The sequence below is a fragment of the Eurosta solidaginis genome, chromosome 5 (genome assembly GCF_040869045.1).
Source record: "Eurosta solidaginis isolate ZX-2024a chromosome 5, ASM4086904v1, whole genome shotgun sequence".
NCBI classification, from domain to species: domain Eukaryota; kingdom Metazoa; phylum Arthropoda; class Insecta; order Diptera; family Tephritidae; genus Eurosta; species Eurosta solidaginis.
Window position 1 is genome coordinate 160,612,781 of NC_090323.1, and position 21,270 is coordinate 160,634,050.

The window sequence follows — 21,270 nt, forward strand, 5'->3', positions numbered from 1 at the left end:
CCCGAAATGAACCCGACGGGATGCCGGACGAATCCCAAAAACCAGCTAGAAATGATGCCGGAAGGGACACCAAATGATCCCGAAAAAGTCCCGCAATAATTCCGCCGGGATCCTGAGCGGATACCGAAAACCATCCAGAAGTGATGCCGAAAAGGTCCTCAAATGATCACCTAATAGTCCCAAAATGACCTTACGGCATCCCGGACAGATCCCGAAATCCATCCAGAAATGATCTTGGGAGGGTCCCGAAATTATCCCGAAATAGTCTGGGAAAAGTTCAGAAATTACCCTGACGGATACCGGACGAATCCTGAAAACCAATCTTAAATGATGCCGAAAAAGTCCCGAAATGACCCTGATGGGACCCGGAAAGCATCCCGAAAACTAACCAGAAATGATGCCGGAAAGGTCCTCAAATGATCTCCCAATAGTTCCGAAAAGACCCTGACGGGATCCCGAACGGATCCCGACAACTATCTAGAAATGATGCCGAAAGGGCCCGCAAATGATCCCGTATTAGTCGAGAAAAAGTCCCGAAATGACCCCGACGGGATCCCGGACGAATCCCAAAAACCATCCAGAAATGATGCCGGTAGGTATCCTAAATAATCCCGAAATAATCTCGAAATGACCTCGTCGGCATCCCGGACGGATACCGAAAATTATCCAGAAATGATGCCGGAAAGGTCCACAAATGATCCCCTAATAGTCCCGAAATTACCCTGATGGGATCCCGGACGGATCCCGAAAACCATCCAGAAATGATGCCGGAAGAGCCCCCAAATGATCCAGAAAAAGTCCCCAAATGACCCCGACGATATCCCGGACGGATCCCGAAAACCATCCAGAAATGATGCCGGAAGAGCCCCCAAATGATCCCGAAAAAGTCCCCAAATGACCCCGACGAGATCCCGCACGGATCCCGAAAACCATCCAGAAATGATGCCGGAAGAGCCCCAAATGATCCCGAAAAAGTCCCCAAATGACCCCGACATACTCCAGAAAAGGTTCCGAAATGGCTCCGAGGGAATCAACGACGGATCGCGAAAACCATACAGAAATGATTCCGGAAGGATCCCAAAATGATCCCGAAATAGTCCGGAAATGACCCAGATGGGATCCCGCACAGATCCAGAAATGATCCCGGAAGGGTCCAAAAACTATCCCGGAAAAGTCAACAAAAAATCCCGAAATGGCTCCTACGGCATCCCGGACGGATCCAGAAATGATCTCGGAAGGGTCCCCAAATGATCCCAAAATGGTCCCGAAATGACCCTGATGGATCCGGCAAACCATCAAGAAATTATGCCGGAAGGGTCCCCAAATGATCCCGAAATAAAACAGAAAAAGTCACGAAACGACCCCTAGAGGATCCCCAAATGATCCCGTATTGGCCCCAAAAAAGTCCCAAAATGACCCTGACGGGATCCCGAAAGGATTCCGAAAACAATACAGAAATGATGCCGGAAAGGTCCTCAAATGATCCCCTAATAGTCCCGAAATGACCGTGACGGGATCCCGACAACTATCCAAAAATGATGCCGAAAGGGTCCGCAAATGATCCCGTATTAGTCGAAAAAAAGTCCCGAAAGGACCACGACGGGATCCCGGACGAATCCCAAAAACCATCCAGAAATGATGCCGGTAGGTATCCCAAATGATCCCGAAATAGTCCCGAAATGACCTCGTCGGCATCCCGGACGGATCCCGAAAATTATCCAGAAATGATGCCGGAAAGGTTCCCAAATGATCCCCTAATAGTCCCGAAATTACCCTAATGGGATCCCGGACGGATCCCGAAAACCATCCAGAAATGATGCCGAAAGGGTTCCCAAATGATCCCGTATTATTCGCGAAAAAGTCCCGAAATGACCCCGACGGGATGCCGGACGGATCCCGAAAACCATCCAGAAATGATGCCGAAAGGGTTCCCAAATGATCCCGTATTAGTCGCGAAAAAGTCCCGAAATTACCCCGACGGGATCCCGGACGGATCCCGAAAACCATCCAGAAATGATGCCGGATGAGCCCCAAAATGATCCCGAAAAAGTCCCCAAATGACCCCGACGAGATCCCGGACGGATCCCGAAACCATCCAGAAATGGTGCCGGAAGAGCCCCCAAATGATCCCGAAAAAGTCCCCAAATGACCCCGACGATATCCCGGACAGATCCCGAAAACCATCCAGAAATGATGCCGGAAGAGCCCTCAAATGATCCCGAAAAAGTCCCCATATGACCCCGACGAGAACCCGCACGGATCCCGAAAACCATCCAGAAATGATGCCGGAAGGGTCCCCAAATGATCGCGAAATAGTCCCGAAATGATTCCGGAATAGTCCCGAAAATGTTCCAAAATAACCCCGACGGGATCCCGGACGGATCCCGTAAACTATACAGAAATGATCCCGGAAGGGTCCCAAAATGATCCCGAAATAGTCCCGAAAAAGTCCCGAAATTACCCCGGCGTAATCCCGGACCGATCCCGAAAACCGTCCAGAAATGATCCCGGAAGGGTCTCGATATGACCCTTACGGGATTACAAATAAGGTGAAGCTAATTATAAAACCATGTTAATAAGGCAGCAGGCGCATTGGAGCGAATAAAAAGTTAGATAGAAACATACAGGTAAAGCTAATAAAAGCGTGCTAATAAAAACAATTGATGGAGGGCGGATGGCGGGAGTAGAGGAGAGGACCACTGATCGTTCCTCCAAAATTGTCTAGATCTCGTTCTGTATGTACCAGATACCAAAAATTATTGATTTAGGAGAAAATTTAGATTGAGTTATAACAATTTATGGATTTTACACCAGAGGGGGAGATAAAGGGGGGCGGGCGGAGGGTGTCACTGCTTACTTTGTAAGCCCTCGACTTATTTGACCCCTTGAGTCTGTGATATTGGTGAAGGCCAGTATACGCAAAGTTATAATGTGTAAAAATTATGAAAAATAATTTCTCGAAGGGTCGTGGGACCCCCACCCCTCTTTCCATGTTCGAAAAAAATTTCGCTAGTAGACTACTGTCTGTGTCCCAAATTTCATCAAAATCCGTGTAGCCATTCTGGCGTGATTCAGTCGCAAAGACGAAAAAATATAATAATTAAAATATAACTGTTCCTAGGGGGCGGGGACCACGCCCCTTTTGAAAAATATATAGCTAGTAGATCCTTCTAGACTATTGGCTATATGTGTGCAAAATTTCATCCAAATCGGTCCAGCCGTTCTTGCGTTATTGAGTCACAAAGACAAACGTCTGGACAAACATCCAAACATCCAAACATCCAAACATCCAAACATCCAAACATCTAAACATCCAAACATCCAAACATCTTAACATCCAAACTTTCCCATTTATAATATATATTAGATTAGATTAGCAAACTAATGGAGGAATACTTACTAGACAAAATCAAATCTCATGTTGAAGAACAAAAGATATTAAAGGAATATCAGTTTGGCTTTCGTCCCTCGCATTCCACATGTCATGCTTTGACAATACTATCTGATTTTGTATGTACAAATCTGAATAGGCGTCAAGCAAATATTGCCGTTAGTTTGGATCTTGAAAAAGCTTTTGATACCGCTTGGATAGAAGGTATAATTTATAAGATGTACAAAAAATTCAATTTTGATAAAAATTTATGTAGAATGATATATACCTATCTTAGAGAACGATCATTCTACGTTGCCATTGACGACAACAACTCTATCATACGAGATGTAAGTGCAGGTGTGCCACAAGGCTCTTTGCTCGGGCCAATGTTGTACAACATCTTTCTTGCAGACTTTCCAGGCCCACCAACAAAAGCTCACCCCGATTCCTGTTATATAAAAGTCCTTATATACGCAGATGACATTTTAGTTTTGGGATCTCAGAGGCAAATAGCTAAAGCAAAGATCAACACACGCAAGAGTGAATGCACGATTATTAAGGGATTGCGAAAAAACTTGTACCCAAATGCACGAAAATATGTTCCTCAAGTCAAAATAGGTGAAGAAAATGTTAGAGTAAAAACTCAAATTAAATATTTAGGAGTGGTAATAGATGATAGATTTACCTTTAAAAAACATCTAGACTACATCCTTGCAAAAGCAAAAAAAAAAAATGTTTTTTAGCTATGCAAACTTGCTAAGACGTCCAGCTGGCTTAAAAAACAATATTAAACTTAACATTTATAAACAAATAATTAGGCCTATATTATCGTACGCTCATCCCATTTGGTTTAATATTTCTTCCAGCCAAATGGAAAGGCTACGCGTATTTGAAAGGTATATGCTAAGAATATGTAGTGGAATCAATCGACACCCGTACTCGGGGGGTACATTCAGGAAAAGATTCTCAAATAAATATTTGTATAAAGCTTGCAAAATAGCGCGAATTGATAGCTTCTTGATCAAAACATCTGAACGCTTTGTTAACAACTTGTCATATGTAGATAATGAACTAATACAAAACTATGTACTGAAACAAAATGATATAGTATTACCACTAAGAGAAAAATACCTATCACCTTTGTATATAAAAATATTAAAACAAAACAACATTACATATCATAACAGCAAAGTTGTTTACTACCATAGGAGATACAATACGTATAATGTTAACCAGCAAAACCTTGTATATAATGTTGCACAATTTGTGGCAACAACACAATAACATAAATAAAATAGTCAATCACTAACAATTTTTACATTTAATAGCAGATAATGATATTTCTTTTTAGCCCTTTTTTGGAAAACATTAATTTTAAATTTACATAAGCTAAGCTTTTGTTGTATACAATTAAGTCATTGTTATATACACAAAATAATATGTAAAATTTTAAACTCCTAGATAAATACTAAGGTATGTTAGGATAACACTAAACTAAATCCTAAGAAATCTGTAAATATTATATTAGTTTGGGCAAATAAATAAACTATAAACTAAACTATAAACATTAGATCGCATAGTGTCTGCGGAAACTTCCCGCTAACTAACAGCGCGAGGTCATCTGCATATGCGAATACCTTGCTGCATCCGTACTTCTCAAGAAGAACCAAGAGTTCATTAAGTGTGGCAACCCATAGAAGTGAACGAAGTACCCCCCCCCCCCCCTGCGGGGTGCCTCTCCGCATGTGTTTGACCACCGTTGAACCAGCTAAGTTGGCATGAACCTTTCTTCGCAACAGCAACTGCTGAACAAGTTTCATTAGCCCCGAATCGGCCCTCAAGCCGGATAGTGCATCAGTTATCACATAGGGAGTAACGCTGTTAAAAGCTCCCTCAATGTCGAGGAAGGCCATGAGTGTGAATTCCTTGAATACCAAGGATTTCTCGACCTGGGAGACAACTGCATGCAAGGCTGTCTCCGTGGACTTCTCCTTCATATACGCATGCTGGGATGTAGACAACTTTTCCTCCAAGGACTCCCTTAATGTGGAGTCCATTAACCTCTCGAGTGTCTTCAGCTGCAAGGATGTCAGACATATCGGTCTGATTTCTTTAGGGGTCGCGTGACCAGTCCTTCCAGATTTTGGTATAAAGGTGAATATGGTTAGGAGCACAAACTCTTTTGAAGATGTTATACAACCACAAAGAGCTCATCTCGATTGTTTGCTGGAGTTGTACCGGAGCCAATCCATCTGGCCCTGGTACTTTCAAGGGCTTGAACGACATTATAGCCAATTTAACTTTAGCCATAGTAATGAACTTCTCCTCAAACGGTTCGCCAGTATGAGTTTCCCTCCAGTTTATTTCTTCATCACTAGCGCACAGAAAGTGAGTACTCAGGAGTTGGCGAAGGATGCTCTCTGCCGAATCCGTCCATGTCCCATCAGATCCTTGCAGGCATCCAGGGACACTTTTTGGAGCACCAGAGAGCACCTTTCTGAGCCTGAATTCCTCAGACACCGTCTCCATTTCGCTACAAAACTTCCGCCAGGAGGTCCTCTTCGACGACCTTAGCAGTTTCTTATAATCCACAAGCATCATTTTGTATGCATCCCATTTTTCAGCCTCCCTGGAGGCTTTAGAAAGATTGAATGCTTTCCGACAAGCCTTGCGTAGATTGTCTAGGTCCGCGTTCCACCATGGTGGTTTGGTTTTACCCCTAGATTTCTTCCTAGGGCAGGCCTTATTAAGAGCCTCCCCGCAAGCCTTCGTATACAAGTGAACGATATTATCCAGCTCTGCAGAGTTCTGGGGAATATGAACACTAGATCCCGAGAGCCTCGTTTGAGGCTCCTCACCATAGATATGCCAATTGGTGTTTTTTAGGGTTCTGTGCCAGTCAGTTCTGAGCGCCACCCCGCCAAGGTCGAAGCGGACAAATTTATGATCCGAAAAGGAGTGGTCTTCAAGCACCATCCAGTTTTTTATTAAGGATTCCCCGCTCTCCGAGATCAGGGAGACGTCCAGAACCTGCTGTCTGCTTCTAGTAACAAACGTGGGTACCGAACCCTATTGCAAATCTTAAAGTTATGATAAATAACTCGTTCGGGTCCTTCGCTTCCCGACCTGCAGACTAGCTACGTCGGAGCCGACATATCATGGGAGAAGTAGAAAGACGTCAGTGTAACATCCGTATCACCGACCGTCAACATCAAGGTTGTAGCATCCTCATTCCAAAACTGAGGAAGGAAAAGAAAATTTATATTAGATCTTACCAAGATGCAAGCTCTCGGTTTCCCACGTGTGTCACCACTTACCAACGTCAATCCTGCTGCCTTCAGTCCGCATATCTTTTGCCCTACTACCCAAAGCTATGTCAGCCGCCCCACTGGAAAACTGGAGCAGCAACGTAGCAGATGCTGCTTTACAGTGATGGAGGTATATTTGTAGGACTCGCACTAAGCCGAGCACCGACCACCTCCACAACTGTCGAATCGCCGTGTTCATCAGACATTGGCTCCTCTCCAGTATAAGCACTGAGTCTGTCCAGCGTTTTTGAGGAAAGCGAAGACGCGTCCCCGCCCAGCGTGTCATCCGCCGGACTGACCCTGTTAGGTTTTGCGTCCTCTTCCTCCTCGCTCTCTGCTTTTTCAGGCTCTATCTCCAGCTCCGGATCATAGGCCACCTTTAAATCATTGAAGTACACCTTGACCTTCACTGTGTCAAACCAAATTTAATAGCGCCATCCGGAGTGTGATTCCTTGTTGAGCAGGAGTATCTCCTGACGCGTCGCCTTGGTGATATGCTCCAGCTTCAGGACTCTCCAACCAGAGCAAGATAGCTCCGGGTTGAAGGTCCTTATGACCTCAAGGACTCCCTCTCAATCATCCGGCTTCGATGGAATCCAGACCCTATCTCTCAGCCTAGATGGGATGTCCTTAAAGTCTACAGCCCTGAGCATCGCACCAGGGTAGAACTGACCCAACCTAGCCACCGCCTTTTTATATAAGTCGGCCGACTTCTGGTCATCGCAGGCCACCAACTTAACTTGCCCCTGGTACCAACCCACCTCTTTGCAAGCAGGTGGAGGTCCAGCGTTCTCATTTACCAAGGCGACTGCAAATTTTGGTCCTTATCCAGCCCCATTTGCCTTTGAAGACCTGCTTCTTCTCAAGAGTATATTCAAAGACCCCCACAAGGATGTTACTTTTAGCAACAACAGCGAATAAGGGGCCTTTGACTCTAAACCTCTTGGGAGCGTTCTGCGCTAACTCCATCGAACCGGAGGCTTGATTCGTCACCGGAGCAGACTTCTTAAAATCGGGCACTATAGATTTCGCCCACTCGATTTCCGCCCCTAACTCATCAACATCTCCAGGCAACGCTATAGAGAGCAGATTAGGGACGTTTGCCATCCTTTTCAGGATTCGTATAGCTACCTGCCTATGCCTACTGCGCATCTGTGAGGGAAGTGGCCTATCCCTCTTTTGGGTGTACGCCGTTGGCGTAGCCGGAGGCAGGCGGGCGGGCCGCTCCCCCGTGCTAGCAGATCCCCCGGCAGAACACTGCCTACCGAGAAGGTTACTAGCAGAGGCAGAGGGTTCAGTCGCCGCCCCCAAAGCACCCCTAGAGAAATCGATGGGCGATGTGAAAGACTCCGGCGCCACCTGAAGTCTTTGCACACCACCCGCGATAGCCGCGCCGCGGATGGTAGAGGGGCCCTGCATCGCACGAGCTCCCAGATTGATGTGTGTTACCCCTTCCGGCTTTTTATGAGTTCCGGCCTCGTTGCAATTGTTTTTGTTTTTAAAATCCATAAGTAATACCACGATTTGTGGAGAATGGGGTCTTCCACCCCAGGCAGAGATCCGCCGTACCTGGAGTAAGGCCTAACTACAACTGGATGTAGCCAGGTTCCCAGAGGGCTCCGTTAGCGACTGGGCTATTTGAGGGGGCCCCCAGCCAGGCTGACCATCGGCACGGCAACGCACAACACCGCCGGTCCGGCTCCCACCTTGAGGCCACGTTCAAGAGCCACTATCATATGCCAGAGCTATTGAGGAGCTAAGGCACTAATGGCACTGAACTTACCTAGCACTCCCGTAGCGGTGTACTTTAGTGATTATTACCAGCCAGCACCCTCGATGAGGGTTCATCCCAAGGATTTTCGCCAGCCTAAGGAAGGGAAAGGGGAAGATAAAAAGAAAAAGGAGGGAAGAGGCAAGTGGAAAGGATAAAGGAAAGTGTTAGAGAAAGTAAGAGGGAATGGTTAGGTTGAAGAAATGGGTAAGGGTTAGGGAAAACGAAAGGTAAACGGAAAGAGGAATGGAACGGAAAAGAGAGTTGAAAATGTTTTGGAAAAGGGAAAAAAGAAAGGAGAACGGAAAGGGTGAGAGTGAGTGAAGAGAGAGGAAGGAATAGAGGGATAAAGAGATGGAGGGAGATGGAGAAGGAGAGTAAGAAAAAGAAAGAGGCGAAGAAGGAAAATAGAGATAGACGGAAAGGGAGCTGAAAAGGAAAATTAAAGAAAAGGGAAAGAGAAAAAGGAAAAGTCAAGGACAAAAACGCTGAAGAGAAAAGGGAAAAAAAAACCAAACACAGTCAGAAAAGCAGGCAAATTGAGGTGCAAATGAAATTTACCTGATTAAAAATGATGACTGAAGAACATACTAGCTCAGAGTTAGGAACAAAAGGGGCCAATGCTATTGTTTTGATTGTTGTAATAGGAGTTTGAGGTGTCCCAAATCTAAGCTTGCTTTTCACTAATAAAAAAGAAAAAAAAAATGTCGTACCTCCTTTATCTTTTTATGCTAGATAGGAGATTGAGGTAAAGCTAACTTACTAAAAACTATTTGACAAGTTGCCACTCAATTGGTATAATTGCGGGACTATATACGTGAATATAGCGAGATCGTTTTGGGAGTATTTAATACACTATACGAATTTGTTTCCTGATTGATTTTCGGATTGTTGTGGAACTATTTCAGGACTGATGAATCTTTAAAAGAACATCATATATATGAAAAAGTTCTGAGAGAGGTCGTACTTCAGACTTATTCTGAGATTTTGAATAATATTGTTGGAAATTTAAGGATTTCTTGATTATTCTCCTAACGTTTGAATCGCTAAACTGTCGAACAAACAACTTAAATATTCAGTATAACAAAATGTTCTTTATTTGTAACACCAATAGGCTAGTATTATTTCACAAATTAATTACTCGCATACTTCAATTAAAACGTGTTAAATCAAAGTGATTCAATGTTTCTCTTCCTTTTATACCCTCGGTTACCTCGTTCATCTCTTTGTCCTCGGACTCACACCTTTTGCGAACAGTCGTCACGAACACTTTCTTCTTTATTTCTCAATTTTGTATCACATAGTTGGTTATTTAGCTGCATGCGTGAATATGTGTGAGTAATGTCATCTTCGATCTTAGTTGATTACATGTACGTGTGTTTATTTCTCTTTCTTCTTCGCTTCTTAGCTTTGCTGTTGATGCTGTTGTGCATTTATTAACTAGCAGCATAGTGACGTATCGAACTGCAATATTCGCCAAAATATTCTAAGATAGAGCGTTTCCGAACTGGTAGCCAATATAAGGTGAGATTTCACTAAGAACTTGATTTCCGTAATATTAATTACCATTTCGGGATGAATTTGGAAATAAATTGACAGTTTTTTTTTAATGGACGTTGTTGCAGCGCTCTGCCCTCAAGTGGTCCAATGAAACCAGGCTAATCCTGTTCACGCGATCGCTTTATATATAGATAAAATAACTTTCTATAATTTTTTATTTATTTCTTGCTGAGTCTTTGATGGGCAGCGGTTTGTCATGCGTCGCGATCTGAGACTGCTCAGCTACAGAAGAGATTTCATCAGCCAAGCGTAATACTTGAAGAGAACAGAAGCAAACATATTATACATGAATTATTAAGAGAGATGAGAACACTCTTTTTGCATAGAAAAAATGGAGTCCGAGCTATCAAATGTGTTTGAGTGAGAGTTATAATCTTGGCATAAACGCCAAAAAGGTTCATTTTGTTCGAAATTCGTTCTACATTGTTTCAGCGGAAGAGGTTTGAAGTGTCTCGATGTCCGAGAGGGAACGCAAAAGTTCACTTCATTCAGAAGGAATGGGCTAGAGATTGATCCATTTAAAAGTTTTGTCATAAATATTACACCAAGCATTTCCCTTCGACTAGCAAGAGTTGGAAAATTTATAAGCTTTAATCGATTAGTATAAGGTGGAAGATTAGTTAAAGAGTCCCATTGAAAATTTCTCAAGGCAAATAGTAAAAATTGCTTTTTGTATTGATTCGAGACTGTCTGCATGGACTTGATAACGCAGATTCCAAATTGCTGAGTCATATTCTAATATTGGCTTAACTAATGTTGTAAAAAGTGCTTTAGTTATGTAAGGTTCGTTAAAATATTTTGACCACCGTTTAACAAATGCAAAAACACCTTTGCCTTTATTCACTTTAGCATTAATGTGAAGATTGAAACTCAGTTTGGAATCCATCATTACTCCCAAGTCGATAAAATTATTTACAGTTTCTAGACTATAGTTGTTAATTTTATATGAAGCTGGTGGCGAAATTCTCCGAGAAAAACACATGAATTTACATTTTTTGAGATTAAGCGGCATATAATTTACATTGCACCAGATAACCAAGTGATTTAAATCCATTTGAAGCAATGAATGTTCCTCAACCGAGGCACATGATTTGAAAAGTTTTACATCGCACATAGGTAGATTTTAGACATTTAGGCGGCCATAATTGAATTTCTAAAAGTTGCCAGAATTACAAAAAGAGCACTCCCACAGCTTAAGAATAGACAGGGGAACAATAATTCTACCCCTTCCCAGCCATCGCATACCTGGTATTAGCTGTCAAGTAATCGGAATTTAGCTATTTCTGAAACGCGTGTTATAGTTTCTTTTTTAACCTACGTGAAATCGCATGTCTTAACGTGAATCGCCATGAGTAATTGTGATGGATTCTGATATTTCAGGTAAATACTAACATTATTAATGATGTTTGTGATTTTTAAAAGTTATAAATTGATAAAGAACCTATTTTATTTAGGATGTTAAAAAAAAATTTTTATTTTTATTTTGGTGTTCGAAACCAGTTTTGTTATATTTCCAAGTCCGTCCAAGTGAAAATTAGTTTTGAACATGGGACTTGGCACAATTAGCTTGCCAACTGCATTAAATTTAGCTGCAGATACTTGCAGATAGGGGGTTAGAGAGGGTTTCATACACCCTTGTTGCAGTACAACAAAAAAAAATTAACTCAATGCGCAGGCATTTTTTATTCTAATATAACCGATTAGTTACATAAATTATTATAATTTTTCATAAAACCGACTAAAAATTTACCCTAGATAAAGACAGAACTAAGTTATTACACTTCTTGCTGTACAACAAGAAAAATAGCCTCACTGCGCAGGTATTTTTTAGTGTTACACAGTGTAATATCTATTTTTTTAATGTAACCGATTGATTACACAAATTATTATAATTTTTCATTTATTAAACAGTTTTAAGAAGATATAGGCAATAAAATATTTTTGGCTGCCCAAAAATTGATAATCTACCTATGTGCATCGTTTGCGTACATCGAGATTTTTGAGTATTTAATTGTATTAGATATATCGTTTATGAACAACAAGAACAGAATTGGGCCAAGGTGGCTGCCCCGATGAACACCAGGAGAAACATTGATGACCCCAGAAAGTGTATTTTTAAAGATTACTTTTTGCGTACGATTACCAAAGTACGAAGTAATCCAACATATAAGACGGGCTTGAAAACCAAGTTGACCGAGCTTATGAATAAGTAATGGGTATGATACTTTGTCGAAAGCTTTGTTGAAATCGGTGTAAATTACATCAGTGTGAGGGCCTTTTCTAAATCCATTAGAAACGTGGGTGGTAAATTCTAGTAAATTGTTTATAGGTGATTTGCCCTTACAGAACCCATGTTTCGAGCTTGCAATTATGGGCGAAATAGAGAATGTCAGGTGGTGGGTAACAATATCCTCAAATAACTTGGGGAAAGCGGATTAATTTGCTATGCCCCGGTAGTTTTCTATTGAAGCCCTGCTTCCATTTTTATGAAGCGGGGTAAGAAAAGATTCCTTCCACATTGTTGGGAAAACGCCGGAAATTAAAGATAAGTTAAATAAACCTGTTAGCGGCTGATGAATGTTTTCAGCACATTTTTTAAGAAAGTGTGTCGGGATCCTGTCAGGACCGTATGTATATGATACTTTTAAAGTTTTTAAATAAGATAATACATCTTCTGAAGATATAAATGAGCTCTGATTGAATAACACGAATCAATATGGTATGGGTATTCATTAGGCGAAACGTTGGTCTCAATAGAGTAATTTGATTTGAAAAATTCCGCAAAGAAGCCGACGAGCTCTTGATCATCGCTGGAAATATTATCTTGGAATTTCAGGGATAATGGAAACCCTTTCACCTTGCGTTTAGAGTTTTCGAACCCGTAAAATGCCTTCGGGTTGCAAGTTATATTTCTTTTCATTTTACAAAGATCATTTCAGAATGGTTTTAGGGACAATTTCAAGGCTGTTTTCGAATAATTTCTATATCAAAGCGGTATAACTTTTGGGATTTGTTTTGGTATTATTTGAAAAACCGTTTAGAAATATTTTGAGAACCTTTAGTGACTGCTTCGGGATTGTTTTCAGCATAATTTTGGTGATTGTTTTGCGACTAATGTGGCAGAGCGTCGAGATGAGTGTCGAAACAATTGAAGCCATTGCGGGATTGTTTTCATAATCGTTGTTTTCGGGATTATTTTGGGATCATTCGAGGTCTTTTTATATTATATTTATTTCTTTTGTTGTGTGAAGTAACAGTAAAACTTTCCTTGAACTAATTTTAGGTTGATTTTTAATAAAAATGCATTCGATTTTAGGTCACGCACACATAATTTTCAGACCCTTTTTCGCCGGGAATTTGAACTCCTGTGGAGCTGCATTTTTCGTCGTAAATAGTTTCTGGAATTTAATTATATAATTAGATCATAATTCTATATTGCTTTAAGTCCAAAAAGTAAACTGTTTGCCATTACAATAATTACATTCAAAAGTTAAATACAAATCAAAAATAATTTTTCTATTTATTTCATTCCTTATTGCTTTTGCTAAACTCACCCACATACACATTTGTACATACAGACGTAATTTGATTGCATTGTAACACCCTCTAGCAATTACAGGCGATTTTTATTACATTTCGTATTTACAGAAACAACATTTACATAGCAAATAGAAATTTGAACGTGGGTGTATTTGTGTTGTTGCATAAATATGTACGTGAGTGTGATTGATTGTATGCATAATAGTAATCTCGGTGACTTAATTACTTCACAAAAAGTCATATAAATCAATCTGAAAATAACAATGAGAGAATGCCGTCACAAAAACAAAATACAATGCATATCTATGTATATGTAAATGTACGCGAGGGTTAAAATGGTTTGATTTTGAAATCATGTGGCGATGTTATGGTCCATAGTGCTGTTAGGTCTGTATCTGTGGTCCTTACATATTTATATATGAACAGGCCGATGAACAAATGTAAATAATTGCATATGTTTGATGTAATAATGCGAGTGTGAGAAAAATTTAGTATATTCAAGGCACAAATTGTTTTTGTAATTTGATAATTTTATAGCAAATTTTGATTAGATACTGTATTTGAGCGTGAACCGTATTTCGTTCAAAGAGAGCAAACCCTTGCTCTCATTGAAAAGGAAGTATGTGTCGGAAATAATTTTTAATACGTTACTCCATTAGCGAGTCTCGTGCTATACATCGACCTGTGTATGAATGGTAAGCGAGGTTAACTAGGTAAGAAGATGGGCCAGCCGGAATATCGTAATTCTGTGGCAGAAGACTAATATTCTACCAATCGATGATAGTTTGGACTGAGGATGAAGTTGAGAAATAAAGCTCAAGCAAAGAACAAAAATGGATGTACATAGATAGAACTATATGAGATGGTCTCTTTGGATAGTGGAAAGAGAAGCATTCAGTGAAATCTATAAAATTGCTGTTGACGACTTATGTCAAAGAAGACTATATTATAAGCAGCTCACAGCTAAATTGATGGGAATATTCACGCATTGCTACAGCATTATAACTAGAACGAATTATATACGCCGGAGTTGAAACAGCAGCGTCAAATTTCTTTGAAAAGCCCCTGCCGCTGATGTGGCCATCCTCCACACTAATTGCCTTTCATTGGGCTAAATATCGAATTTCTGGACACGATATGCAATGTTTTGCAAGATTGAGAAAGTGGGTGGGTGAGAGGAGTCATGGGACTGGCTGTTATTCTTCGGTAATGGGGAAAACGGAGGTATTTAGTAACTATTTGGGACATGAATTTTTGCTGGAGGGGCAATCTGCAGGATAGCACTAGGTAGGCCGCGATTGCCTGGCACTATTTCAGGGGGATCATCTGCAATGGTTGAGGATTCTAAACAAAGGCGGTTAACTGGCTTTACGAGAGGAAGCCAAGCCGATTCTGTTCAACGATGTTATGATCTGCTGAAACGCATTAATTAGGCCAAGAATCACCAAAATATTAGTGTTAGTACAACGGCTGGCCCTCGTAGTCTGGTGGCAGTGTTCTACGCCTATCACGCCAAAGATTCTGGATTAACGCCCGGGGCAAAGCAACATCGAAAATTTAGAAATAGGTGAAAACTCATCTCGCTTGCAGATGCCGTTTGGAGTCAGCATAAAACATGTAGGTCCCGTCCCGCCAATTTGTACGAAAAATTAATAGGAGCACTATGAAAATTGGAAAAGCAGCTCGGCGTCAAATCTCTTCGGAGGTTATCGCGCCTTACATATATTTATTTTTTAAACGGGCGTCACTGGGTTTTATTAACTACCTTAGCGTTGATTGTCATGCTGAACTTATATCAGCGGCATTGTCTTTGATAAGCTATCGGCTTTAAAGTAGCGTAGCTTTGTACTACTCCAGCAAACTTACCAAATCTGTACTGGTCTAGGTCAGGACAGACATAGAGTGCCGTGCACTTTTTCACTGGATAGTGGACTGGAAAGAGTGACCTGAGGAGTTGGACTCATCTGTGTCTTTCAACCGCAGGTTATGTTTGATTGAACCAGTCCATCCATGAGGATGTCACATAGACTGAATAAGTCTGTAGTTTTACCAGAAGTTTGCTTAACAATCGAACTGAAAAGCCCTATCAAAAACCATAACTTATATTATAAATAAATCCGTCCTCTAAGCAAATACTAGAAGCTTTCTAGGACCTATGCCACTTGCTGCTTCTAGGGCTGGTAGCTGTATCACTCCTAATAGCCGGAGTCTTATCTTGGCAAGCGCGGGCACGAGCACGAAACGTGCTCTATCATTTCCTCCTCCAAACCACACTTCCTACATCTGATATCACTGACCAAGAATAATTTAAAGGCGTGTAACGCCAGAAGGAAACGTCTGGTCAGAATAGCCGTCTTGAGTCTACAGCCCTCTCTCTTTTTAATAATAGGAGTAACTTTGTTGGTCTTAGGTTTTAAATCATACACATAATTTTCGACATTTTGCAGCCCCGCGCTTGGGTCTACGCCTTTCTCGCTTGGTGGATCACACGCACTCCCCATCTTCTCTTTATCTGGCCCAATCTAATTGGGACATCTACTGAGTAAGCTGCGAGGGATGCATCCTTCTCGGCTAGTTTATCCGCTGTTTCAATCCCATCTATTCCCATATGCCGTGGCACCCAATACCGATATATGCTTTTCTCTATACCGGAAGTTACCGTGATTACGGATACGGTGGGATGCTTTCAAGCAGGGATGGAAAATAATATTTTTTTTTTCGGAGTCGAAAAAGTTCTGGTCAAAAAGTTGCCCTAGGTGAAAATGTTTGAGTTCCCAGGTATCCCTATAGCAATATAATGTCGAATCATGTATCCTTTTTATTTTTCGAACATTTTCCATAAAAAACCACATATAAAAGTAAAATCTGTATTTTTACTTTTTGAGTCCGGTAGAACTAGTTAAGCTCGTACTTTTAAAAATAAAAGTCCGGAAATAAAAGTTATATCCGGACTTTTATTTTTTGAGGCCAAAATAAAAGTCCGGCTTGATAACAAAGAAACGGCTTATCGAATTAAAATTATTATTTTTTTTTCAAATAAGCCGTTTCTTTTTATCAAGCCGGACTTTTATTTTTAAAAGTCCGAGTTTAACTTGTTCTATTGGACCCAGGTAATAAAAATCCGAAAATAATTTTTATCTTGATCCAAATATATTAACAGTCCTAAATTAATACATTTGCAAGGAATTATATTATAAAAGGAATAACAGTTTGCGTCCCTGCTTTGAAGTCCTACCAAGTTAGGAGACAACCAAGCGCCTCGTGAAATCTTGAGTGCGGTTTAGGGGTAGTCCAGGTAGTTCTAGAAATGTCTGTCGACGCTTGTCATTAAATGGAACAGCTTTAAGAATAAGAACGTCTGAATGCCAGGCCACAAAGGTCTTGCTGATCTCTTATCCTAAATGGTTACCTTTGAACCAGGCGCAGATGGATACGTTGTTTCGCTGTGGTCTGTTCCAGAGAGATAGACCCCGAATAAGTCGAGAAAACGCTGGGCGAATTTAAGTTTTTTTTAGAAAAGCGAAACTCTTTTGATTGGAGGCGGTTTTTTTTTTTGTTCACAAAAGCTCATCTATGAATGGTGAGAAGTATTTTGACGGGTCACTGGCCAATTGAAGCCCGAGAGGTATGAGTTGATAAACGCAAAAATTCTCACTGTTGCAGTTGAATGATGATATGGGTATAAACTGAACCAGATTTAGATGTCTGCAGGAATTGTGAAACCAGCGTAGCAAATGCTTATGATAAATTATTATGCTTCTTCTCATTTATCCGGTTCATAGTGTTGATGTTTAAATAATAAATTCGTTAGCTGTTTAAGAATAATTAAGATCCATTTTTATTACTTATGCAAATTCATTTTAGTATTATTGATAATTTATTGATTCAACACTTTTTTAAATCCAGTTTAATCTGCAGAAATTTGTTAACCGAAAAATATTCTAAATCTTTCGATATCTCTTTATTTAACCCGATAGATATTACTATGACAAGAATATAATGACGAAAGTCCATGGAAAACGTTATGCGTATAAGTTCGATTTCCAAGGTTTGGCAGCAGCCACACAACCCGCCGCCAGCGATCCCACCTACAAATACCAAAGCGATTTGTTTATGTCACCATATCATCATAGCGCCAAGCTGAGTTCATTCATGAGCCCACACCATGGTATGACATCGTCATCAGGTATTTTACAAAGTTCTTTTCAAATTTTATTTTAGTTTCATTTTATTTTAAAGACGTTTCTTTGTTTCTTTTAGTTTGCTTTTTTCTATTTTTTAAATTAAAATATTCTAATTTTTCTATCGTTGTGCTTTTTCATTACAGCTTCGTTATTCCCATCGGCCGCCTCATGGGGTAATTGGGGCAATCCAACTACGAATCTCTATCAACCACATTCGATGGGTCATGTCACACCGTCGCATGTTGCGCCTCATCTCAGCTCATATCCGCATTATGCATGACCATCATCGTCTGGCGGTGGCTTCTAATATGAGAGTAACGCCATCGTCAACGGCAGCAGTGCACACGCTGCTCATGCTGCACATGCAGCCGCCGCAGCTAACAGTCTTGGTTCAATGGGTGGTGGAGGAAGTGGACTCAGCGTCGGCTTGAGTAGCGGCAGCGGTAGCAGTAGCAATAGCAGTGCTGCTGCACTTAACCCCGCCGCAACACTGCATTGTCTCACCTCAGTGGGTGGTAGTGGTGTTCATAACAGTGGTAGTGGTGGAGGCGGCGGTAGTATTAACAGCAGTGGCAGAAGTGGCAGTAGCGGCGGTGGCGTTGGCAGTAGTCTTGGCAGTGGTGGCAGCAATAGCATTGGTATTGGCATACATGCAGGACTCGGACTCTCTGCAATGGGCATGACATTGGAGTGTGGTGGTGGTGGCAGCGGTGGCGGCGGAAGTGGTCTAAGCGCTTTCGGTAGTGGCACCAGCAGTCTTTCATTAGGCAGCAGCGGTGGCAGTAGCACTTCAAGTGGTAGTGGTGGTGGTGGTGGTGGCACAAACCAACATAACCATCATCATCATCACCATCATCATCATCATAATAGTGTTATTGGTGGCATTGGTAGTAGTGCTAATACTAATTTGAATTTAGCAACAGCAACCCTAACAGCAACACCAACACATGGCGTTGGCGCAGGCAGTGGTTTTGGCAGTTTGGGTAGTTTGGGTGTGGGTGTTGGCGTGGGCGTTGGCATGGGTATGGGTATGGGTGGTGGTAATATCAATTCAATTGTTGTTGGCAATAGATTAATGAATACAGGATTGCCGTCGATATTGAAATGATGCCATTTCAATGTTGAAGACTTTGCATAACGATGAGGAAAAAAATGTATGAAAGCAAGCAAGCAAATGCGGGAGTAACCAGCCAACCAAACATTGTTTCATGCCACACAACAACAACAAATGAACAGTTGCAATTTGTTGGAGTAATCGAACAGCAACCCCATTTTATTCGTTCATTTGTGTCTCGTGTGCTGAAGACTAAAGGCTAAAACTCCCGCCCCCATTTCAACGATTACTCACGTATTACACCATTTTATATTCATTTTGAGTACAAAACAAACATTGTTCATGGTTAGATTAGTGGATAGCGGTAAATGTAAAAATCAAGGAATGAAAGTAAAATAGAAGAAGAAAAAGTAATTTTTAAGAGTCATCAGCTTAGTAGTAAGTATGTATGAATGTTTTATGCTTGTGATCAATAATAACTAAAAGTATTGATTTTCCTGGAAAAAAGATAAAGTAAGCATTGTAAATGAAAATATAAAGTATTTATGGTAAGTAAAGCAGATTCTTTTATCAGCAAATTAAGTACTGATTTTAATTTGAATTATCATCATATTTTACTTGGAACACTAATGCCCGGTTTTTCAGTGCAAGTTTAAACTCCAGTTAAGGTTGACTAGAGTTTAACTTTGCCACTGTGGCCGCTTCAGCTAAGATTAGCAGCAAGCGTTTATGTTATCGAATTTTAACAAGTGTTTTAGGTTTAACTGAAAAATATATATGTATATCTGTGTACATAAGAATGTATGTATGTTTGTATGTGCTTCGTGTATTTTCAGCAATATTAGTTTATTAATATCGAGCGCACAATTTTTTAGTGCGTAATTTTATTAACAAAATTAAGAGATTATTAAAAGTAATTTTAAGAATATTTTGCGCTAATGACGCCTTTAAATCTAAATCTATAGTGATAGTTATAAGTTTGGCACATTGTAATAGTTAAATTATTTATTACTAATAAAAGATTGTATATATTTATGAATGTATATTACAATCAATCGTGATGTGGCTATCAGCGCAAAAGTTGTAAAACCTTCGATTAGAAAAAAAAAAACAAAAGGCAAAAATTATAACTTGAGCGACATCTTCTTATGTTAGCTACATTCACTTCTCTATTGTATCTATTTCTAGTTCACAAACTAAGGAACCGAGACGAAAATAAATTTCCAGTTACGCAATGTTGCTGCTGATAAACTCGTATGATACATAATTTTAAATTTTAATCAATGCAAATCAAAAAAGTTTGAATTGTCAACTGAAATATTTTGTTGCTGTAGGAATTTTTATTTCAAAAAAGTATGGACATATGCACTAACACTAAGCTTTGGTTACTGTGCTTGATTTAGCCCCGCCTCCACGTGGGTTAAGGGAACATATCCATAACCACTATGACGAGATCCGGCACCTGCCAACTCAGACGTTTGATCCAGACAAGCATAAGTAGGCCCCAAGTCAAATCTACACAGAATCGGTAAAGCAGGACGAGCCAGTGAGCCTTGTTATTAATATGCAATATCCCATCCTTGCAGAAGAAGAAAGCACACTACCAAGGGCGGCGCCCAACTTCGTTCTGGATACTGAAACAGGTTAAACTCTTCCTTGTCCACAATCAACCCCGACATACGTACTGTATGTCCTGCATGCGATGTGTTCCCACATGACACCAACCAGCTATTTAATTGTAATGTGGAACGTACACCTCTAACACCAATCTCCCTTAAGTCCGCCCCTGTTGAAACAGCCAGTTTCTTTACACTCCCGTTAGAGGACTTTGATGACAATTTGTGAGTGGTCATGTACATTGAATGGGGTAAAGCATTGTTAACACAACAACAACAACACTGTGTTGTATTTGCTACATATCTTTGCTAATTTAAATTTTACCCCATTTCCACATTCAGTATTTACGTTAATTTGTACAAGATGTGCTTTTTTAACAGTTATTAAATTTTTTAAGCCAAATTCCAAAATGTTATAAATGGTTAAGCAATATTTTTTTTATATATACATACATATATATATATATATATATAAAACTTTGGTACGCTATTTTTTACCGATTGACTGTAAAATTATTTTGGAACAGGCCAATGTTCCCACATTATGAATTGAGCGCTAAGTAAAAGATAACCTTTTCCCGGCTGTTGGTTCGCAAACTACTTTTTCATAAATATGCCCTATTTTAAATTTCTTCTGTCATTGGACGGTCTTCAAAAAGTTTTCAAGATAGAATGTAGGGCTCTTCAGCGCTTATGGGTGATAACGTAAAAATCCGACTCTGTACGGGCGAGTAAAATAACTTTAAACTCAAATAATATGTTTGTTTTCTTTTTGTGTGGATGCCAAATACTCGCCGAAGTTGTTGAGCAGTGTAGCATGAGTAACAGTTCCTCAAACACTATGACAACCTGTCCGGACACGCT

General features: G+C 40.5%; 1 protein-coding gene across 1 annotated transcript in view; it reads left to right on the forward strand.

Moving 5' to 3' along the window:
- The window catches only part of Ets65A (DNA-binding protein D-ETS-3), a 211,185-nt gene extending 190,460 nt beyond the window's left edge, over positions 1-20,725 (forward strand). The window contains 2 exon segments of the mRNA XM_067792498.1: positions 17,530-17,738; positions 17,880-20,725. Of these exon segments, the coding sequence (XP_067648599.1) occupies positions 17,530-17,738; positions 17,880-18,844 (1,174 nt within the window). The 3' untranslated portion in view covers positions 18,845-20,725.
- The last annotated feature ends 545 nt before the right edge of the window (positions 20,726-21,270 follow it).